Source organism: Palaemon carinicauda, chromosome 3, assembly GCF_036898095.1.
Source record: "Palaemon carinicauda isolate YSFRI2023 chromosome 3, ASM3689809v2, whole genome shotgun sequence".
Classification (NCBI taxonomy): Eukaryota; Metazoa; Arthropoda; class Malacostraca; order Decapoda; family Palaemonidae; genus Palaemon; species Palaemon carinicauda.
Window position 1 is genome coordinate 151,622,755 of NC_090727.1, and position 18,124 is coordinate 151,640,878.

Here is an 18,124-nt window from a genome sequence, read left to right on the forward strand (position 1 = left end):
AAATGAGATTTATTTGAGTGACAAGTAATTTAAGGAGGTTTCGATTGTTAATATTTTAAGGGTGAAGAAACTAAAAATATATCTTTAAAATATTTTTTTACTATAAAAAGTGTAAACAAGGTCATTATGTATGAAGCATTGCCTAAAGTTTTAAAAATTACATTACCTTAAGAAATTAATTTATTTTCCAATAACACTTTACAGTGCTAGAAACTTTTAATGACTATTTTACTAAAAAAATTTAGTGTATTTTGTACATCTTCATATAAAAAAAAAAAAAACATTCTCATGAATCTTCTTGAGCCATAAAATCTTCTAGTGTATTTGAATCCAGTGGAATAAGCAGGTGTTCAGTCCCATCATGCCCTTTTTTTGAACGAATGAGCTTATGATCCTTAAATTCAGTTAGCTGTGCGCGTAGCGTCAGGTCAGAATTCACAAGAAAAGTTTCACGGCAGCGTTGGTACATGTCACTGAACGATAAACCTGAAATTGGGAAATAAAAGTATAATGTATTATACACCAGTCTTTTAAATCCGACTGCACACATAAGTTGGTCTGTCAAAATCTAAATTTCATGAATCTACAATAGAATAGTACCCAAAACTGTGTACAGTATATCAAATGAAGAGTTTAAAATTACGACCCTTTCCTTAAATTAGGATTACATACATATACCAAGGCACTTCCCCCAATTTTGGGGGTTAGCCGACATCAACAAATGAAAAAAAAAAAAAGGGGGGGGGACCTCTACTCTCTACGTTCCTCCCAGCCTAACAAGGGACTCAACCGAGTTCAGCTGGTACTGCTAGGTTGCCACAGCCCACCCTTCCCCGTTATCCACCACAGATGAAGCTTCATAATGCTGAATCCCCTACTGCTGCTTCCTCCGCGGTCAACTAAGGCATAGGAGGAAGCAGCAGGGCCTACCGGAACTGGGTCACAATCGCTCGCCATTCATTCCTATTTCTAGCACGCTCTCTTGCCTCTCTCACATCTATCCTCCTATCACCCAGAGCTTCCTTCACTCCATCCACCCACCCAAACCTTGGCCTTCCTCTTGTACTTCTCCCATCGGGTTTAAGAGTCTTGTGCACAGCCAAGCAATTCAAATTAAATACTGACCATGTAAAAGAGGTAATGCCATCTGTGCACCGAAATTGGTGTACTGTAAGCTTTTTTTAAAGATCTTTGCAGATTCCTGGGCTCTTAGGTGAACTAACTTATTTTTAGCACTTTTATACCTGTGCTTTCACTTTCTTACACAATATTCTCCATTTTGTTTCCCCCTTTCCATTGCACCTCATCACTGAAAGATCTCTCAGGGCCCACCCACCACCAGGCCACATTAATAAACCAGGAATTATAATATATACACCAGCCTCTTACTAATACTTACAACTGCAAAATGAAAAAAATAAAGTTCCAAAGCCTTGCCAGACCTTACTAGCTATTTATACCCCTCATTATACAACTGAATTGCTGATCATACACATCTTTTGTTCTAGGAAATGGTTGACTGTTAATAAATTAAAGTATATTTAATGTAAATCAAATAATGAAAAGATATACTTGTATATTATACTGTAATAGAAAATTAAAACAATTGCCTGTTAATTTCTCTCTAAAGCTACATGTGATTCATGTACATAATTAGTGAATAATAAAATCTTATTTTATTCATCTTCTAAAGTCTGTATTGGTGTTGGTTGCATAAGCGAGTACATACTTGCATTCGTATTTTTACGTAATTGTAGAAGTTATTGCAAGTGATACTTTGGTTTACTTTTTATACCATTTTCATTATTATTCTGTATTACTATTGAAGCTACAACTCTCATTGAAAAAACAGGATGTTACAAATCCATGGGCTCCATAAGTAAAGTAACCCAGTGAGGAAAGTAAATAAAGTAACTACATGTATATAATATGAGAAGTAATGAATAAAATATATAATATATATATATATATATATATATATATATATATATATATATATATATATATATATATATATATATATATATATATATATATATATATATAAGATCGGTAACAATAAAATATAAAAAAAGATCTGTAACAATAAAATAAAAAATTTATTGTAACATTTTTGGGGAAAATTTTAAAATTAATTCTGCATTGTTGAGATTTGACTAAAGCTGGCTCAAAAAAACACAAACATTAGATCCAAAAAACATGTATTGTAGTAGCTTCCTACCTTTATTACCTTGATGTGCACAACCGGCCCCCACCTCACCAAGTAGCCATACTGACTTTCACCCAGGAATAGCAGGGTGGCTGAGGTAGGAATCTTGTAGGACTTTATAAAGTAACTACATAAAGAAATTTTGATTTGTTCAAAACAAATACAAAGCTTCATCCTTTAGTAAAAGATGTTAACGTTAGGAGGAAGAAAGTTCCTATGACCACAGTGGCTTGTATAAAATTCCGGGAAGTCAGGGCATTCAGACCTGTTAAGGAGTAAAAATGCTGACTCCAATCGCCCTCCGATTGACCTGATAATGTTTCAGGTGATAGGCTAGGATATGATACACAAGCTGCTACCCAAGGCCCTTGGGGAAAAAATTAGGAAGACTTATGGGTACATTCACTAAGGTAATGGGGTATGAAGTTTGTCTGGCATTTCCTTCAAAACTTGACTCACTGACAAGTTATGCCTAAAAACTGGTGTTATTCCTACTCCTCTGACTTCATGAGCACAGGCATGTGCAAATATTTTGGTTTTTCTGCTGCTTATCCTTGTGCTCTATTTATCATCTCTTGAACCAAGAAAGAAACTGTGTTCCTCATGACTTTCTTCTCACACCTTCCCATGCTGATGAACAAGTTTTGGAACTATGGTCTGAATGGTCAAGTCTGCTTCAGGTAGTCTCAGTGTCCACAAAGGGCAAAGAAGTAAATGTTTTGAATCGTTGGTTGCTTCTTGGAGTGATGAGATGGAGGTTTCAAAACTGTAGTCATGGAAGGTCGGGTCGTGAGTTTTGGCTACGAATCCAGGAATGAAGGAAAAGGAGATCTATTTCCATCCCTTGGTATGAGTAATAGCATGTGATTATCAGTGAATCTCCCCTACCCATTTTGCTAAGGCAGGGCAAGAAGGAAAACTGTGTTGGATACTTGCCTCAGAGGTTCATGCAGAGCCTTCTCCAGAGAACCAAGAACTCTAGTGACGTTCAGCAGAGGTGTTATTTCTCTTGGAGGACAACTACTCAAAACCCGTCATGAGCATGAATAGCTCCCAAGAAGAGGACAGGTCCAAGCCCTTCAGCCAAAAAGACTTGGCTCACTGTTAAGATTAAGAGGTGCTTCTCTCTGCAAAGGAAGACGAGGAAGTTTGCTTTTTGTTGTGAAGAGGCTTCAACTGGAGAAGTTCCCCCTCTACAACACTATTGCTTTGTATGGTAGACTGCCACACTAGCATTTGCAAAAGAATCAGGACACCCTCTGGGCAATGCCATGTGAAAAGCCTTTTGCTAGGAGGAGATGCTAGATAGTCTATACCCATGAAGTGACGGGGATATCACCCCGTTGTGGTGCCTCTGCAAGTGTGGCTGGAAAAAAAAGCTGGACCCTTTAAGTAGCTCTTTTGGAACCTTGGTCAGAAACTTCATGAGGTCTGGATACCATTCTGCTGGTGGCTACTTGGGAACTGCCAAGGAAACTCTTAAGTTTGTAGCAGTCAGGAACCTATTTATTACTCTTCAGACCAAGCACAATGCCAGAAAAGCATAGGTGTTGAGATAGTCCCAGTAATATTGGAAGGCATCCTCTAATGATGCTACTTGATCCAAACCTGTGAGCAGGAGGATAGTAGCTTTACCACTTGAGGATGAAGAGAATGCACGGCACTGACACTTGTCCCCAGAGTCTGAGCTTGTTGCCAATAACATTCTTCCTGCCTGGGATAAATCTTGCTGACAGTTTTATTATTATCATTACTTTCTAAGCAACAACCCTAGTTGGAAAGGTAAGATGCTGTAAGCCCAAGGGCTCCAACAGGGAAAATAGCTCATTGCAGAAAGGAAATAAATAAACTACAAGAGAAGTAATTAAGTAAAATAAAATATTTTAAGAACAGTGACAACACTAAAATAAATCTTTTACACAAACAATAAAAACGAAAAAAAAAACAAGACAAAGAGAAATAGAATAGTGTGCCTGTGTACCCTCAAGCAAGAGGACTCTACCATAAGACAATGGAAGACCATGGTACAGAGGTTATGGCACTTCCCAAGACTCGAGAACAATGATTTGATCTTGGAGTATCCTCCTAAAAGAGCTGCATACCATGGCTAAAGTCTCAAGAAGAAAGTAGTTACTGACAATTACAGTTCAGTAGTTAACCCCTTGAGCAAAGAAGAATTATTTGGTAATCTTAGTGTTGTCAGGTGTGTATAAGGACAGGAGAATATGTAAATAATATGCCAGACTACTGTCTATTGTGTATGTGTAGGCAAAGGAAAAATGAGTCGTAACCAGAGCAAAGGATCCAATGTAGTACTGTCTGGCCAGTCATAGGACCCAATAACTCTCTAGTAGTAGGATCTCAACAGGTGGTTGGTGCCCTGGCCAACCTACTACCTAAACTGCATTGCCTGATGACTATATAAGAAAAAGCATTGCCAACTTGCAGAGGCACTGTGAAACAATATCTTCTTGCTTGTTAACAAATGCCATATCAGTAGTGTTATCTCTCATCAATGTTACCAAGTGGTTATCAGACACTGATGGAATGATTACATCACCAGAAGTGCTGTCTTCAGTTCCAGCAGGTTGATGTTGAGGCTCTTCTCTTCGTTGGACCAGCATGCTGAGGTGACCTGGTTCCTTAGTTGTGACCACCAGCATTCCTTCGATGCACCTGTAAACACAGGCATCTTCAGAGGTGGACATTACAAAGAAATCCCATTGAAGGAGCACGACTAACGACCTCTGGTTGGAATTTTGGATATTCAGATTGCTGCATTTTTGGTTAGAAGAATGTCTATAATTCATGTTTCAAATGGCTTTTTCAATTGATATTTTCTTCTAAACAAGGACCTTGTTCATGGTTATACTTTCCAAGAATGTCGACTACTCGACAATCTACTTTTCAAAGCATGTGGGCTCTCATTAGGTAGGTAGAGTAAGAGGGAACTTATACAAGAGTGAGAGCAAGTACTCAAAGGGGATTGATTGTGTGAAAAAAATTTAACACAACTTTCTACGTTGATCTGCACACGTGGCAACCGCTGAGGATCGTGTAATGATAGGTGAGAGTGCACAGACGGATGAGGATTATGAGAAATCTGAAGCAGCACAAACAGGTGATAGTTCATTGATAGGGGAATATCTGCTGCTCAAAGGCCACGTATGAACAGTTGACTGTGCGCTAACAGAAGAGCGTGTGCATGACTGAGGAGTGTGCATGAACAAGAGAAGAGAGAGCAACCAGAAGGGCATGTGCGTAATTGAGTGTTCAGGATCAGACGAGTGCACACTAACTGGAAAGGGGGGGGATGCTTAGGCTTAGATGAGTGGCAGCTATGTCTCTCATAAAGGACAAAAGATCTCACTCCTCTTCTGCTATGTGAAGTCTTCGAAGATTCATCTTCGGAGGAGATGAGCGTATGTTTCCTTGATATAGGAGGAAAGTCTGTGGGCACGCTCTTTTCTCCGCCTTTGTAAGACGGGTACCAAAGGACTCCATCGCAGACAATGAGGTTGAAGGAATTGAGCTTGGTGCAGAGGGAGGCCATTGGCGCTTCTTCAATCATACTCACGTTAAAGGATGGAGGTTTGTATTTGTGTAGGAACAAATAATAAATATTTCTGACAAAAATAGACTAAAGTTCTATACGAACATATGGGAGTCAAAGTAAAGAATAGAAAGCAAAGTTGTACTTGGCACTTACCAGCATAGTTTGAATTGTCTTTCTGATCTAGTTGATAACGAGCCAACATAAGAAATATTCCTTTTGCATTTGGTGTTAGAGATCTGCAATAAATATAATTAGCATTTTCAGCGATATTGATAAACTGATAAACTTGATGAATGATGTAAAAGTGAGGGTATGAAATTGTCACCAAAAGGAGAATATATACCAACTTTGAAAAGCAGAGATATTCAAAGGTGAAACGTTAAAAAGCAGCTCTTTCCTAGCAGTTACTGTATAAATAATTAAGCATCAACACAACCCCACATATCGAGAGAAAAAGCGACTTCATAAGAAACTTTGAATTTAAAAAGAAAATGAGTAAAAAAATACTGCAAAACTGATAAAGTAAGATGCTACTTACTTGAAGACATGTATAAGGGAAGAGAGTGCCAATGCTCCAGACTGTTGAACAAGCAATGAATTTTCATAAGACGTTTCTTCGGAATACGGGGCAAGGGTTGTAGCATCAAACCACAGAGCATTATAGCTGCTCATCTTTCCGCTATCAAATACTGAAAGATTGGAACTTTGAGGTTAATCAAAATAGTACGGTACCTGAAAAAATGTACTGTACCTGTACTGGTATACAGCACTAAAAAATATCCTTTCAAGATTTACTTTTTATTAACATGAACAAGATTTTAGTAAAATGCCAACTAAATGGCCAGAAATAATTTTTTTTTTACAATTTTGTGACAATCTATCTTACAATATGATATCTTAAAGATTCTAAAATTGAATTATACCTGATGATTTCTGAAATAGAATATCTCAGAATGCCTCTTTGACCAACTTGAAAAAAAAACAGGTAATACACATTACACCATAGAATACACTGGGAGATTATAAGAAACATACATCACTAAAGAACACATTACAGCACAACAAGTCACTACCATACTAGTATAAAAGAATGTAGAGCAATTAACCCTTTTACCCCCAAAGGATGTACTGGTACGTTTCACAAAACTCATCCCTTTACACCAATGGACGTACCGGTACGTCCTTGCAAAAAAATGCTAACATTTTTTTTTTTTCATATTTTTTTTAATTTTTTGAGAAAATTCAGGCATTTTCCAAGAGAATGAGACCAACCTGACCTCCCTATGACAAAAATTAAGGCTGTAAGAGCAATTTAAAAAATATATACTGCAAAATGTGCTGGGGAAAAAATAACCCCTTGGGGGTTAAGGATTGGAAATTTCCAAAGAGCCTAGGGGTAAAAGGGTTATGGAAATTTAACAAAATAATCAAAACCTATGTTTTTGTACAATAATGTGTAAAAATGATCATTTGCATCATGAAATCCAAGAATTTGATAGAAGTGAATACAAAAAGTGATAATGAAGATTACCATTATGGTCATAGACTAAAGCCAACAGTTAAATGCCAAAATACATTAGAAATGTTTCTCAATGGTTAATCTCAAAGAACTCACCGACTGTAAACAAACACAGCTTTAAAAAAAAAAAAAAAAAAAAAAACAACTACTGGTTTTTGTATTGATGCAATGTAAGGGTACAGAAAAATATTTTCATAAATCCTCAAAAGCTTTTCATTGGAAGTTTAATAGATTTTAAAAGTAATTTGTACTTTTCCTAGCTATACAAACCCAAGTCTTTTAAACTGATTTGTCTTCAGCAGAGCTGGAACTGATGTTGAAATTAATAACAAGGTAGTCAACATAAGTTGGAGAGTGCAAGTGAGTAGCCCCCGACACTCTTGTCAAACATTCTTCACTTTTAGCTCAGGAAAAATACAGCCGAAACAAAACTTACTTGTTATTTGTTCTGTGTACAAACATCTTTCGTCATTTAAAATAAGACACTTAATGGTGGGTAGGAAGTCCCCCTAGAACTGAACTGGTCAATTCTTTTTCTTCCTTGGAATATGCATCTCCCTAGTCCTGTACGGGAGAGAAAACTCCAGCAACCCAACATAGGATGAGTAGCCTGATAGAGCCTGGTCTGTACTTAGTATGGACCTGGTACATGGTCAAAGAAGGAATCCTTCTCCCAAGAAGGGGAGATGTAGTCAGAAATGAAATACCTAGCATATTATGATAAGTGGGTTGGTATACAGTACTGTACACTATCCTCCCACTCATTAGGAATGAATGGGGAGAACTAATTCTTATAGATCTACTCTAATGAGAATGATGCACAGTAGCGTAGCTAACCAGCATCAAAGTCACATCCAGCAATTACTGTAATGGTACAACTGCTTCATCCATAAGAGAGGAGAAGGAAAGTAAAACAAAAGCCAGTCAATCTACTCGACTAGTTGAGCAGCCACCAAAGGACCAAGAACAAGTGTTGAGGGACTTCTTGGGACACACAAACATCTCCTCTTGATAACCACACCATACTTCCAGTAAAGAGGGGACGGAGAAGGTCTCAAACCTGGTGTCACGTCTCGACAGACTAAGGGTTTTGGCAATGAACTCTGGTACAAACTTGAAATGAGACCTACTTCCAACACTCAGAGTGGATTATTGTATTATTATTATTATTATTACTATCCAAGCTACAACCCTAGTTGGAAAAGCAAGATGCTATAAGCCCAGGGGCTCCAACAGGGAAAAATAGCTCAGTGAAGAAAGGAAATAAGGAAATAAATAAATGAGGAGAACAAATTAACAATAAATCATTCTAAAATAAGAAACAACGTCAAAACAGACATGTCATATAATAAACTATCAACATAAAAAGACTGTGAACTCGCCTTCTCTTTGCCGATGCTAAGGCTAGCAAAATGACAGTCTTGAGTCATCTGTCTGACGACCTTTTCAAATGCTCATACAGGATATGCATAAGAATATTGAGATTAAGGGTTACATCAACCCCTCCGTAGGCCTGAGTTCAAGGGTAGGCAAAAACTGCTTGAACACCTTATGAGCACAGACATGAGGAGGAAAGGTCTATGTACTTCAGTCTAAAGGCCATCCTTAAGGCTGAGTAGTAGCCTTTTACATCAGCAACAGAGGTGCTTCTCTTGATGAATGAAGATGAGAAACTCCGCGATCAGTGCTAGAGATGCTCCGACCGGAAAAGTATACCTTCTATGACACCAATGGCAGAAGATAGCTTACTTTCCCTGGTATACAGATACAAGGACAGCACTAGATATCCAACCATCTCCTCTACAATCTCTCGTGAAATGCCTTTCACTCGGATGAATTGCTAGAAAGTCTCCAACCGTGAAGTGCGAGTGACTTCACAGATTTGGAGTATCTCTCAAGGTGGGCTGGAATAAAGGAGGCCCATAGGGTACTCTCAGGACCTTGATTAGAAGTTCAAACAGTTCAGGATACAACTCAGCATATGGCCATCTGAGAGCGAACAAGGTAATCCTGAGGCCTGGTGTGATCAAGACTTCATTGATCAACTGGCAAATCCATCTGAAATGAGGGAATATGTAGGTTCCAGGTGATCCTACGAGTATTGGAAGGCATTTTCGAACACTGCCCATGAGTTTAGATCAGGGGAAACAAAAAGTTTCTTGTAGTAGGTTGGCCAGGGCACCAGCCACCCATTGAGATACTACCACCAGAGTTATTGGGGCCTTTGACTGGCCAGACAGTGCTACATTGGATCTAATTCCCTGGTTATGGCTCATTTTTGCTTTGCGTACATATACACCAAATAGTCTGCCTTGTTCTTTCCACATTCTACTCTGTACTCATACACCTGACAACACTGAGATTACCAAACAATTCTTCTTTGCTCAATGGGGTAACTACTGCACTGTAGTTGTTCAGTGGCTACTTTCCTCTTGGTAAGGGTAGAAGAGACTCTTTAACTACGGTAGGCAGCTCTTCTAAGAGGACACTCCAAAATCAAACCATTGTTCTCTAGTCTCGGGTAGTGCCGCAGCCTCTTTACCATAATTTTCCAATGTCTTTGGATAGAGTTCTCTTGCTTGAGGGTACACTCAGACACACTATTCTATCTTATTTCTCTTCCTCTTGTTATAGTTAAAAAATTTTATATTTCTATATGAAAGATGTTTTAATGTTACTATCATTAAGATATTTTATTTTATAAGTTCATTTCTTCATTTTACTTTATTCATTGCCTTATTACTTTTCCTAACTGGGTTATTTTCCCTGCTGGAGCCCTAGGGGGTTATAGCATCCTGCTTTCCCAACAAGGGTTGTACTTCACCAAAGACTCAGGGGTTGATAACCCGCCAAGGTCACGCCCTTCCAACCAAACAGAACAAGATGCTTCACTTCTTCAAAGACACAGGGGTTGATAACCCTGATCATGTAAAATACGTCACTATACCTGACCACTGGTCTAGCCACAAGACAGCTTGGAGCATTACCATGGCAGAAGACCCTGTAGCCACCAACTAAAAAGCCAAGAAGGACGTGCTTTCTGGCTTGAGTCTTTCCAAGGGGTCTTCCTGATAGTGTACACTGATGGGTCAACCTAAAGAAGTGAAGACATAACAGACCTTAGATCCACAGATCTGATTGTCAACTTAATCCATAGCCAAACTACAGTAATGAGATTCAACCAAGGCAACTCCAGAAAAAGCATCAACCTTTGAGGGGGCACCAAACTGGTGTCCAATGACTGAGTCTTACCTTAACGAGGCTCTAAGGTTGCCACATCCAGTCACAGCACTCACAAATGAATTTAAGAACATCCAAAATAAGAACACTACAACTCAGAACTCTCTGCTTTCGTTGCTACTAGTCCAAGATCCGATACTTTTGGGGCAGAAACCTTTTGAGCACCCTCGTACCTTACAAGGGTAGGTGTGGCGGACTTTTCCAGATAATTATTCCCTCCCCACAAAGACAAGTGCTCTTACCCAGGGACATAACTTTCAATGTAACTAGAGGTGCAACTTGCAATGTAACTAGAGGTGCGGGAGTCTTCTTTACAGCCACCTGGGTTTTTGGGTGCATTGCGGGGTTCGTCACTCCAGTCACTGGCACTGACATGATGCCCACATTCACTGGAGTTATTGGCACTGACATTGCATCCGCATTCACTAGTCACTGGCGCTGACATCACGCCTGCATTCACTGGGGTCACCACTGTGGACAACGAAGGGGAGGTGCCCTTACCTACAAGCTCTCTCAAAAGAAACAGAGAGGATAACTACAAGACACAAGAAATGTTTTGGTCAAACTCATTGTCAGTCTTCTGCAAGGCAACAGGAGAACTTCCACCAGGGGTGTGCCAGTCACGGGGTGAATTCCACACTCCACCAAAGCCTGAAAAAACCAATGACAGATTCAAGATCAACCACCTCCTGCTGCATACTCCCCCGGGGACCGACCCAGGGTTGTATGCACAAAAGCCTCAGCGATAGATGTACTTGATGAGGAAACAAAGGTGGTAAAAAGCTTCTCCAGCATCAACATGGACATTTCTAAGACTGACCCCAGAGAAGATTTAGCTACCTTCTTTCTCTTCAAAGCATAAGACTGCCACTGAATAGGAGGCTAAAATTTGCACTTGACACATGGATATGACTGTGAAAAATTATGCCCCACTTCAAGACGTGCAAAGTGTGTTTGTCTACAGCTGGTCTTGCCATTGCAGCGACCACCTTTCCCATGAATGTACAGGAATTTACATCCATACTAAAAGAATCAACTTTCTCCAAAGAAAAATAATCAAAAGCTTCTGGATAGGTTGCAACAGTATGTCCATATTCATTGCAATAAAAGTCAAAAGTGAAGTCCTTGACAGAAGGGTGGGTGAGGGTACTCTCCCATACTCAACACCTGTCATTAACTACCTCACTAACAATTTCAACAGCCATTCCATCTTCAATGAAGACCTACCCTATTTCAAAGGATGAGAGGTTTGTATATGTATAGGAACAAACATTGGGAATTTGACTTCATCTTACTTAGTGGCGCATTAATATGATCAATCGATGCAATGAGATGAACCCTTGATAGAGACGCAAGGCTGGCGAAGGTTGTTTGCACCTTGTCTGATCTTAGCATTGGTCCATCCAAATTATGAACAACAATAAATAAGGGTTCAGCATCTGCTGATTCATAAGCATTCTGGATGAATTCTAGCTGATCATTGGAACTGTGAAAACTTCCAGTGTGGTCTAAGATATCTTCAGTTATTGTGTTAAGTACCTGGAAAGGATAACAACATAAAGCTTAGGGAACAATATTTTGCAAGCAATTAAAGTTTAATGTACTCCAGATTAAGATTATGGAACGCAATTATTACAAGATATTTATGAAAATGAAGGTATAGAATATTCAACTCTATAATTTATGCTTCAACTTGAATTTTGGATGACAGATATTTAAAGATGCACCTGCTATTCTTCCTCTGATTACTAATGGCATCCCACTACTAATGTGGATGGTAGTATTTCATTATACTTCTCAGATATGAGAGAAAAGCAAACACAATGCATTACTATACTTGGTTTACCTTGTAAAATTCAATATACAGTATTAATCAAAATGCATTTCAGAAATATTTTTAGACCTACAACCTTTTAATTTTCAAAGCCGTCTATTACTTTTAGGTGGTGCGTCAGTGCAATTTACCACGGGTTTCTTTTCCGAAATGTATCAAAAATGAAAAAAATGGAAAATCTTGAATTTAAGAAGATACTTACACTTTTTAAAGTTAACGAAGGGAAGAAGCCATTGATAACAACATTATCAAAGTCACTTAAATACTGCTCTTGGAACTGACTGATCAAGAGTTTTTTGCTTCCTAAACCATACAAAAATATGCTGAAATTTTCACTGAAAATAAAAATAAACAACCTTTAAATATCTTTAGGAATAGGATATAAAATTATTAATCAAAGGGTTGGTAACATGTTTAATTTTAAGATTTCTGAATGATTATAGCATATCATGAGCCCTCAGTGTACTATATCATTAGCAATACATACATACATATACCATAGGCACTTCCCCCAATTTTGGGGGGTAGCCGACATCAACAAATGAAACAAAAACAAAAAAGGGGACCTCTACTCTCTACGTTCCTCCCAGCCTAACAAGGAACTCAACCGAGTTCAGCTGGTACTGCTAGGGTGCCACAGCCCACCCTCCGCATTATCCACCACAGAAGCAGCTTCATAATGCTTAATTTTAGGATTTCTGAATGATTATAGCATATCATGAGCCCTCAGTGTACTATACCATTAGCAATGAACTTATAAAAAGATTTCTATAAAGTAGATTTCTTACCAAAGTGAAATCATCCACTGAGAAAACATCTGAACATGACTCTCCAACAAGTTTTTCCGTTCCAGTGGATGCAAAGCGGTCACATCATTGAGAAGCGTTTGTAGTGCCTCTGGGGATAATCTTGGAGTTTGAAGGTGATTGAGCGTATGATCTGAGGTGGCAATCTTTTTTGCATCACTCTGATGTGAAAAATAATCATCCGCCTTCGCCACCTGAAATTATAAGAAATTAGGCATTCAGAATCAAACCTATATACTGCATCCCACAGATAATCAATTTCTTAGCTATTTACACTGAAATGGTCAGAGTACCTTAAAGATCTGGAAACAAACTCTCAACATAACTTTCACACATAATCAGAAACCTAAACTAAAAAAATTAATCCATTCACGGATTCTCAGATATCCAACAAAATGTATCTGAATTAATTCAGACATTCAAAACATGGAAACATGAATTGACAATTCAAGAAAATCTATCTGAATTGATAAGTTTTGAGCAATTAGTTTAGTTTAACATATAAATAATTTGATTTTACTTTCAATTATAATTATTATTACTAGCCAAGCTACATCCCTAATTGGAAAGGCAGAATACTGAACTACAGCAGGAAAGTAGCTCAGTGAAAAAAAGGGGACATGGAAATAGCAAATAAACTATATACAGCACAAGCAATCAATGAAAAATATACAATATTGTAAGATCAGTAACAATGTTAAAATAGATCAGCCTAAAATAAACTATAAAAAGAGCCATGTCAACCTGTTTTACTGAAAAGAATTTACAAAAAGCTTGAACTTCTGATTATGGGAGATCATTCCATAATCTGGTCACAACTGGAATAAAACCTCTGGAATAATGTGTAGTATTGTGCCTTACGATGAAGGTAAGACTCTTAGAATTAACTGCATACCTTGTACTATGCATAGGAAGGTACAGTATGGGAATTTTCTAATGTTATGGATGATTAATATTCATATCATGAATAAGGAATTTAACCCTTTTACCCCCAAAGGACGTACTGATACGTTTCACAAAACTCATCCCTTTACCCCCATGGACGTACCGGTACGTCCTTGCAAAAAATGCTATTTTTTTGCATATTTTTTATATTTTTTTGAGAAAATTCAGGCATTTTCCAAGAGAATGAGACCAACCTAACCTCTCTATGACAAAAATTAGGCTGTTAGAGCAATTTAAAAAATTTATACTGCAAAATGTGCTTGAAAAAAAATAACCCCTGGGGGTTAAGGGTTGGAAATTTCCAAATACCCTGGGGGTAAAAGGGTTAATAGACCAGAAGTTTCTATCACACAAATTAAGATGAGAGTAAGCAGCTGAACACCAGACAGAGGAACTGTAATTGAAACAAGGAATTAAAACCTTTCCTAAGGATAGACTGATCACCAAAAGTCTTAAGAATTCTTCAATAAGCCAATTGTACTATCATTTTTCCAAGGTAAGCTACAACTACAGTTAGAAAAGCAGAATGCTACATGCCAAAAGCCCCAAATAAGGAATGCAGCCAAATACAAAAGAAAAACAGAACGTAAATAACAAGCTATAAGAAGAATAAGGTAAATAAGAAAAATAAGATAGAGTAACAGATAAACTATGAAGTAAAACTTATGTCAACCTACCAACAAAAATTCATTTATACGAGTTTCCAAAATATTACCGTTTTGACTACACTGTATGTGATTGGGAATAAGATTCTACAATTTAGTCGCCACTGAAATAAAAGTTTTAAAATAATATAAAGTATTGAGCCTCACAAAAGAAAGGCCTAGACTGCTAGAATCAACGGCAGAATACTATGCGGGAGGTAATATAGTCTGGATAGATCAGGGTGCAATGGATGATCAAATATTTCTCTTCAATGAAAAAAAAACTAATTATAGAGAAATTTACAAATAGCTATTAGAAAAAGCCAATTTAAAATGTTATTTTCCTTAGTAAAATAAATTTTTGAATATACTTACCCGATGATCATATAGCTGTCAGCTCTGCTGCCCGACAGAAAAAAACTACGGGCGGAATACGCCAGCGATCGCTATACAGGTGGGGGTGTACATCAACAGCGCCATCTGTCAAGTAGGTACTCAAGTACTCGATGTCAACAAGAACCAATTTTCTCCTCTGTCCACTGGGTCTCTATTGGGGAGGAAGGGTGGGTCCTTTAATTTATGATCATCGGGTAAGTATATTCAAAAATTTATTTTACTAAGGAAAATAAAATTTTTCAATATTAAACTTACCCGATGATCATATAGCTGATTCACACCCAGGGGGGTGGGTAGAGACCAGCATTACATGTTGACATTATGAGCTAAGTATTCCGTATTTCATTTTAGCAGTTATTCAAAATAACAAGCATAAAATAAATAAGTACCTGGTAAGGAAGACGACTTGAACAATTACTCTGCCTTTTTAAGTACGTCTTCCTTACTGAGCCTCGCGATCCTCATAGGATGCTGAGCGACTCCTAGGAGCTGAAGTATGAAGGGTTGCAACCCATACTAAAGGTCCTCATCAAAACCTCTAATCTAGGCGCTTCTCAAGAAATGATTTTGACCACCCGCCAAATCAAGTAGGATGCGAAAGGCTTCTTAGCCTTCCGGACAACCCAAAAATATTTCAAGAGAAAGATTAAAAAGGTTCTGGAATTAGGGAATTGTAGTGGTGGAGCCCCCACCACTACTGCACTCGTTGCTACGAATGGTCCCAGAGTGTAGCAGTTCTCGTAAAGAGACTGGACATTCTTAAGATAAAAGACGCGAACACTGATTTGCTATTCCAATAGGTTGCGTCGAATATACCTTGCAGAGATCTATTTTGTTTAAAGGCCACGGAAGTTGCGACAGCTCTAACTTCGTGTGTCCTTACCTTCAGCCAAGCTTGGTCTTCCTCATTCAGAAGGGAATGAGCTTCTCGTATTAACAGTCTGATAAAATAGGATAAAGAATTCTCTGACATAGGCAAAGATGGATTCTTAACTGAACACCATAAAGCTTCAGACGGGCCTCGTAAAGGTTTTTAAAATAGAACTTAAGAGCTCTTACAGGACATAATACTCTTTCTAGTTCATTTCCAACCATACGATAAGTTTGGAATATCGAACGATATTGGTCAAGGCCGAGAAGGCAGCTCGTGTTTGGCTAGAAAACCAAGTCGTAGAACATGTAGCCGTTTCGGATGAGAATCCGATGTTCTTGCTGAAGGCATGAATCTCACTGACTCTTTTAGCTGTGGTTAAGCATATCAGGAAAAGAGTCTTAAAGGCGAGATCTTTCAGGGAGGCTGATTGAAGCGGTTCGAACCTGTCTGACATAAGGAATCTTAGAACCACGTCTAAATTCCAACCAGGTGTAACCAAACGACGCTCCTTCGTGGTCTCAAAAGACTTAAGGAGGTCCTGTAGATCTTTATTGTTGGAAAGATCTAAGCCTCTGTGACGGAAGACTGATGCCAACATGCTACTGTAACCCTTGATAGTGGGAGCTGAAAAAGATCGTTCTTTCCTCAGATATAAGAGGAAGTCAGCTATTTGAGTTACAGAGGTACTGGTCGAGGATACGGATACTGACTTGCACCAGTTTCGGAAGATTTCCCACTTCGATTGGTAGACTCTAAGGGTGGATGTTCTCCTTGCTCTAGCAATCGCTCTGGTTGCCTCCTTCGAAAAACCTCTAGTTCTCGAGAGTCTTTCGATAGTCTGAAGGCAGTCAGACGAAGAGCGTGGAGGCCTTGGAGTACCTTCTTTACGCGTGGCAGACGTAGCAGGTCCACCCTTAGGGGAAGTGTTCTGGGAACGTCTACTAGCCATCGAAGTACCTCTGTGAGTTATTCTCTCGCGGGCCAGAGGGAAGCAACTAGCGTCAACTTTGTCCCTTCGTGAGAGGCGAACTTCTGCAGTACCTTGTTGACAATCTAGAACGGAGGGAATGCATATAGATCTAGATGTGACCAATCTAGTAGAAAGGCATCTATATGAACTACTGCTGGGTCCGGGATAGGTGAGCAAAGTATTGGGAGCCTCTTGGTCATCGAGGTTGCAAGAGATCTATGGTTGGCTGGCCCCAGGTGGCCCAAAGTCTCTTGCATACATCCTTGTGGAGGGTCCAATATGTTGGAATTATTTGTCCCTTCCTACTGAGACAATCTGCTATGACATTCAAGTTGCCTTGGATGAACCTCGTTACTAGTGAAAAGTCTAGACCTGTTGAACAGGAGAGGAGGTCTCTTGCGAACTCGTACCATGTCAGAGAGTAGGTCCCTCCTTGCTTGGAGATGTACGTCAAAGCAGGGTGTTGTCCGTGTTCACCTCCACCACTTTGCCTTGAAGGAGAGACCTGAAGCTTTTCCAGGTCAGACGTACTGCCAGTAGCTTCTTGGAGTTGAAATGCATTGTCCTTTGACTCGAGTTCCATAATCCCGAGCATTCCCTACCGCCTAATGTCGCACCCCAGCCTACGTCCGATGCGTCCGAGAAGAGAACGTGGTTGGGAGTCTGAACAGTCAGGGGAAGACCCTTTCAAAGGTTGATAAAGTCCTTTCACCAAGTCAGACCAGACTTTATCTTTCCGGAAACCGGGATCGAGACCGCTTCTAGCGTCTTGTCCTTTTCCAGTGAAAAGCTAGATGATACAGAAGAGGACGGAGGTGTAGTCTTCCAAGTGACACAAATTGAACCACGGATGACAGTGTCCTAACCAGACTCATCCACAGCCTGACAGGGCAGTGTTCCTTCTTCAGCATCTTCTGGATGGATAACAGGGCTGGGGGTTGATCGTCTTGTTCAGCAATGTCCTCATCAGAGGGTTCCTCATTCGAAACTGATGAGGAAACGGCAACGGAGTGGGCAACGTCTGACTCGCTGAATCCGGTCGCACTGGTGGATGCGTGACGGAGCCGGACACAAGATCATGGTACTGCTGCACAGTCTGTGAACTGTCAACCATGGGGACGCGAGGAAGTA

At 39.2% G+C, this 18,124-nt stretch overlaps 1 protein-coding gene across 1 annotated transcript in view; it reads right to left on the reverse strand.

The window, feature by feature from the left end:
• Positions 1-83: 83 nt before the first annotated feature.
• The window catches only part of Orc2 (origin recognition complex subunit 2), a 37,404-nt gene continuing 19,363 nt past the window's right edge, over positions 84-18,124 (reverse strand). Inside the window, exons 6-11 of the mRNA XM_068370916.1 lie at positions 13,147-13,358; positions 12,561-12,693; positions 11,820-12,063; positions 6,304-6,454; positions 5,919-6,001; positions 84-486 (exon numbers count right to left, since the gene is read on the reverse strand). Coding sequence (XP_068227017.1) covers positions 287-486; positions 5,919-6,001; positions 6,304-6,454; positions 11,820-12,063; positions 12,561-12,693; positions 13,147-13,358 — 1,023 coding nt within the window. The 3' untranslated portion in view covers positions 84-286. The remainder of the gene's footprint in view (positions 487-5,918; positions 6,002-6,303; positions 6,455-11,819; positions 12,064-12,560; positions 12,694-13,146; positions 13,359-18,124) is intronic.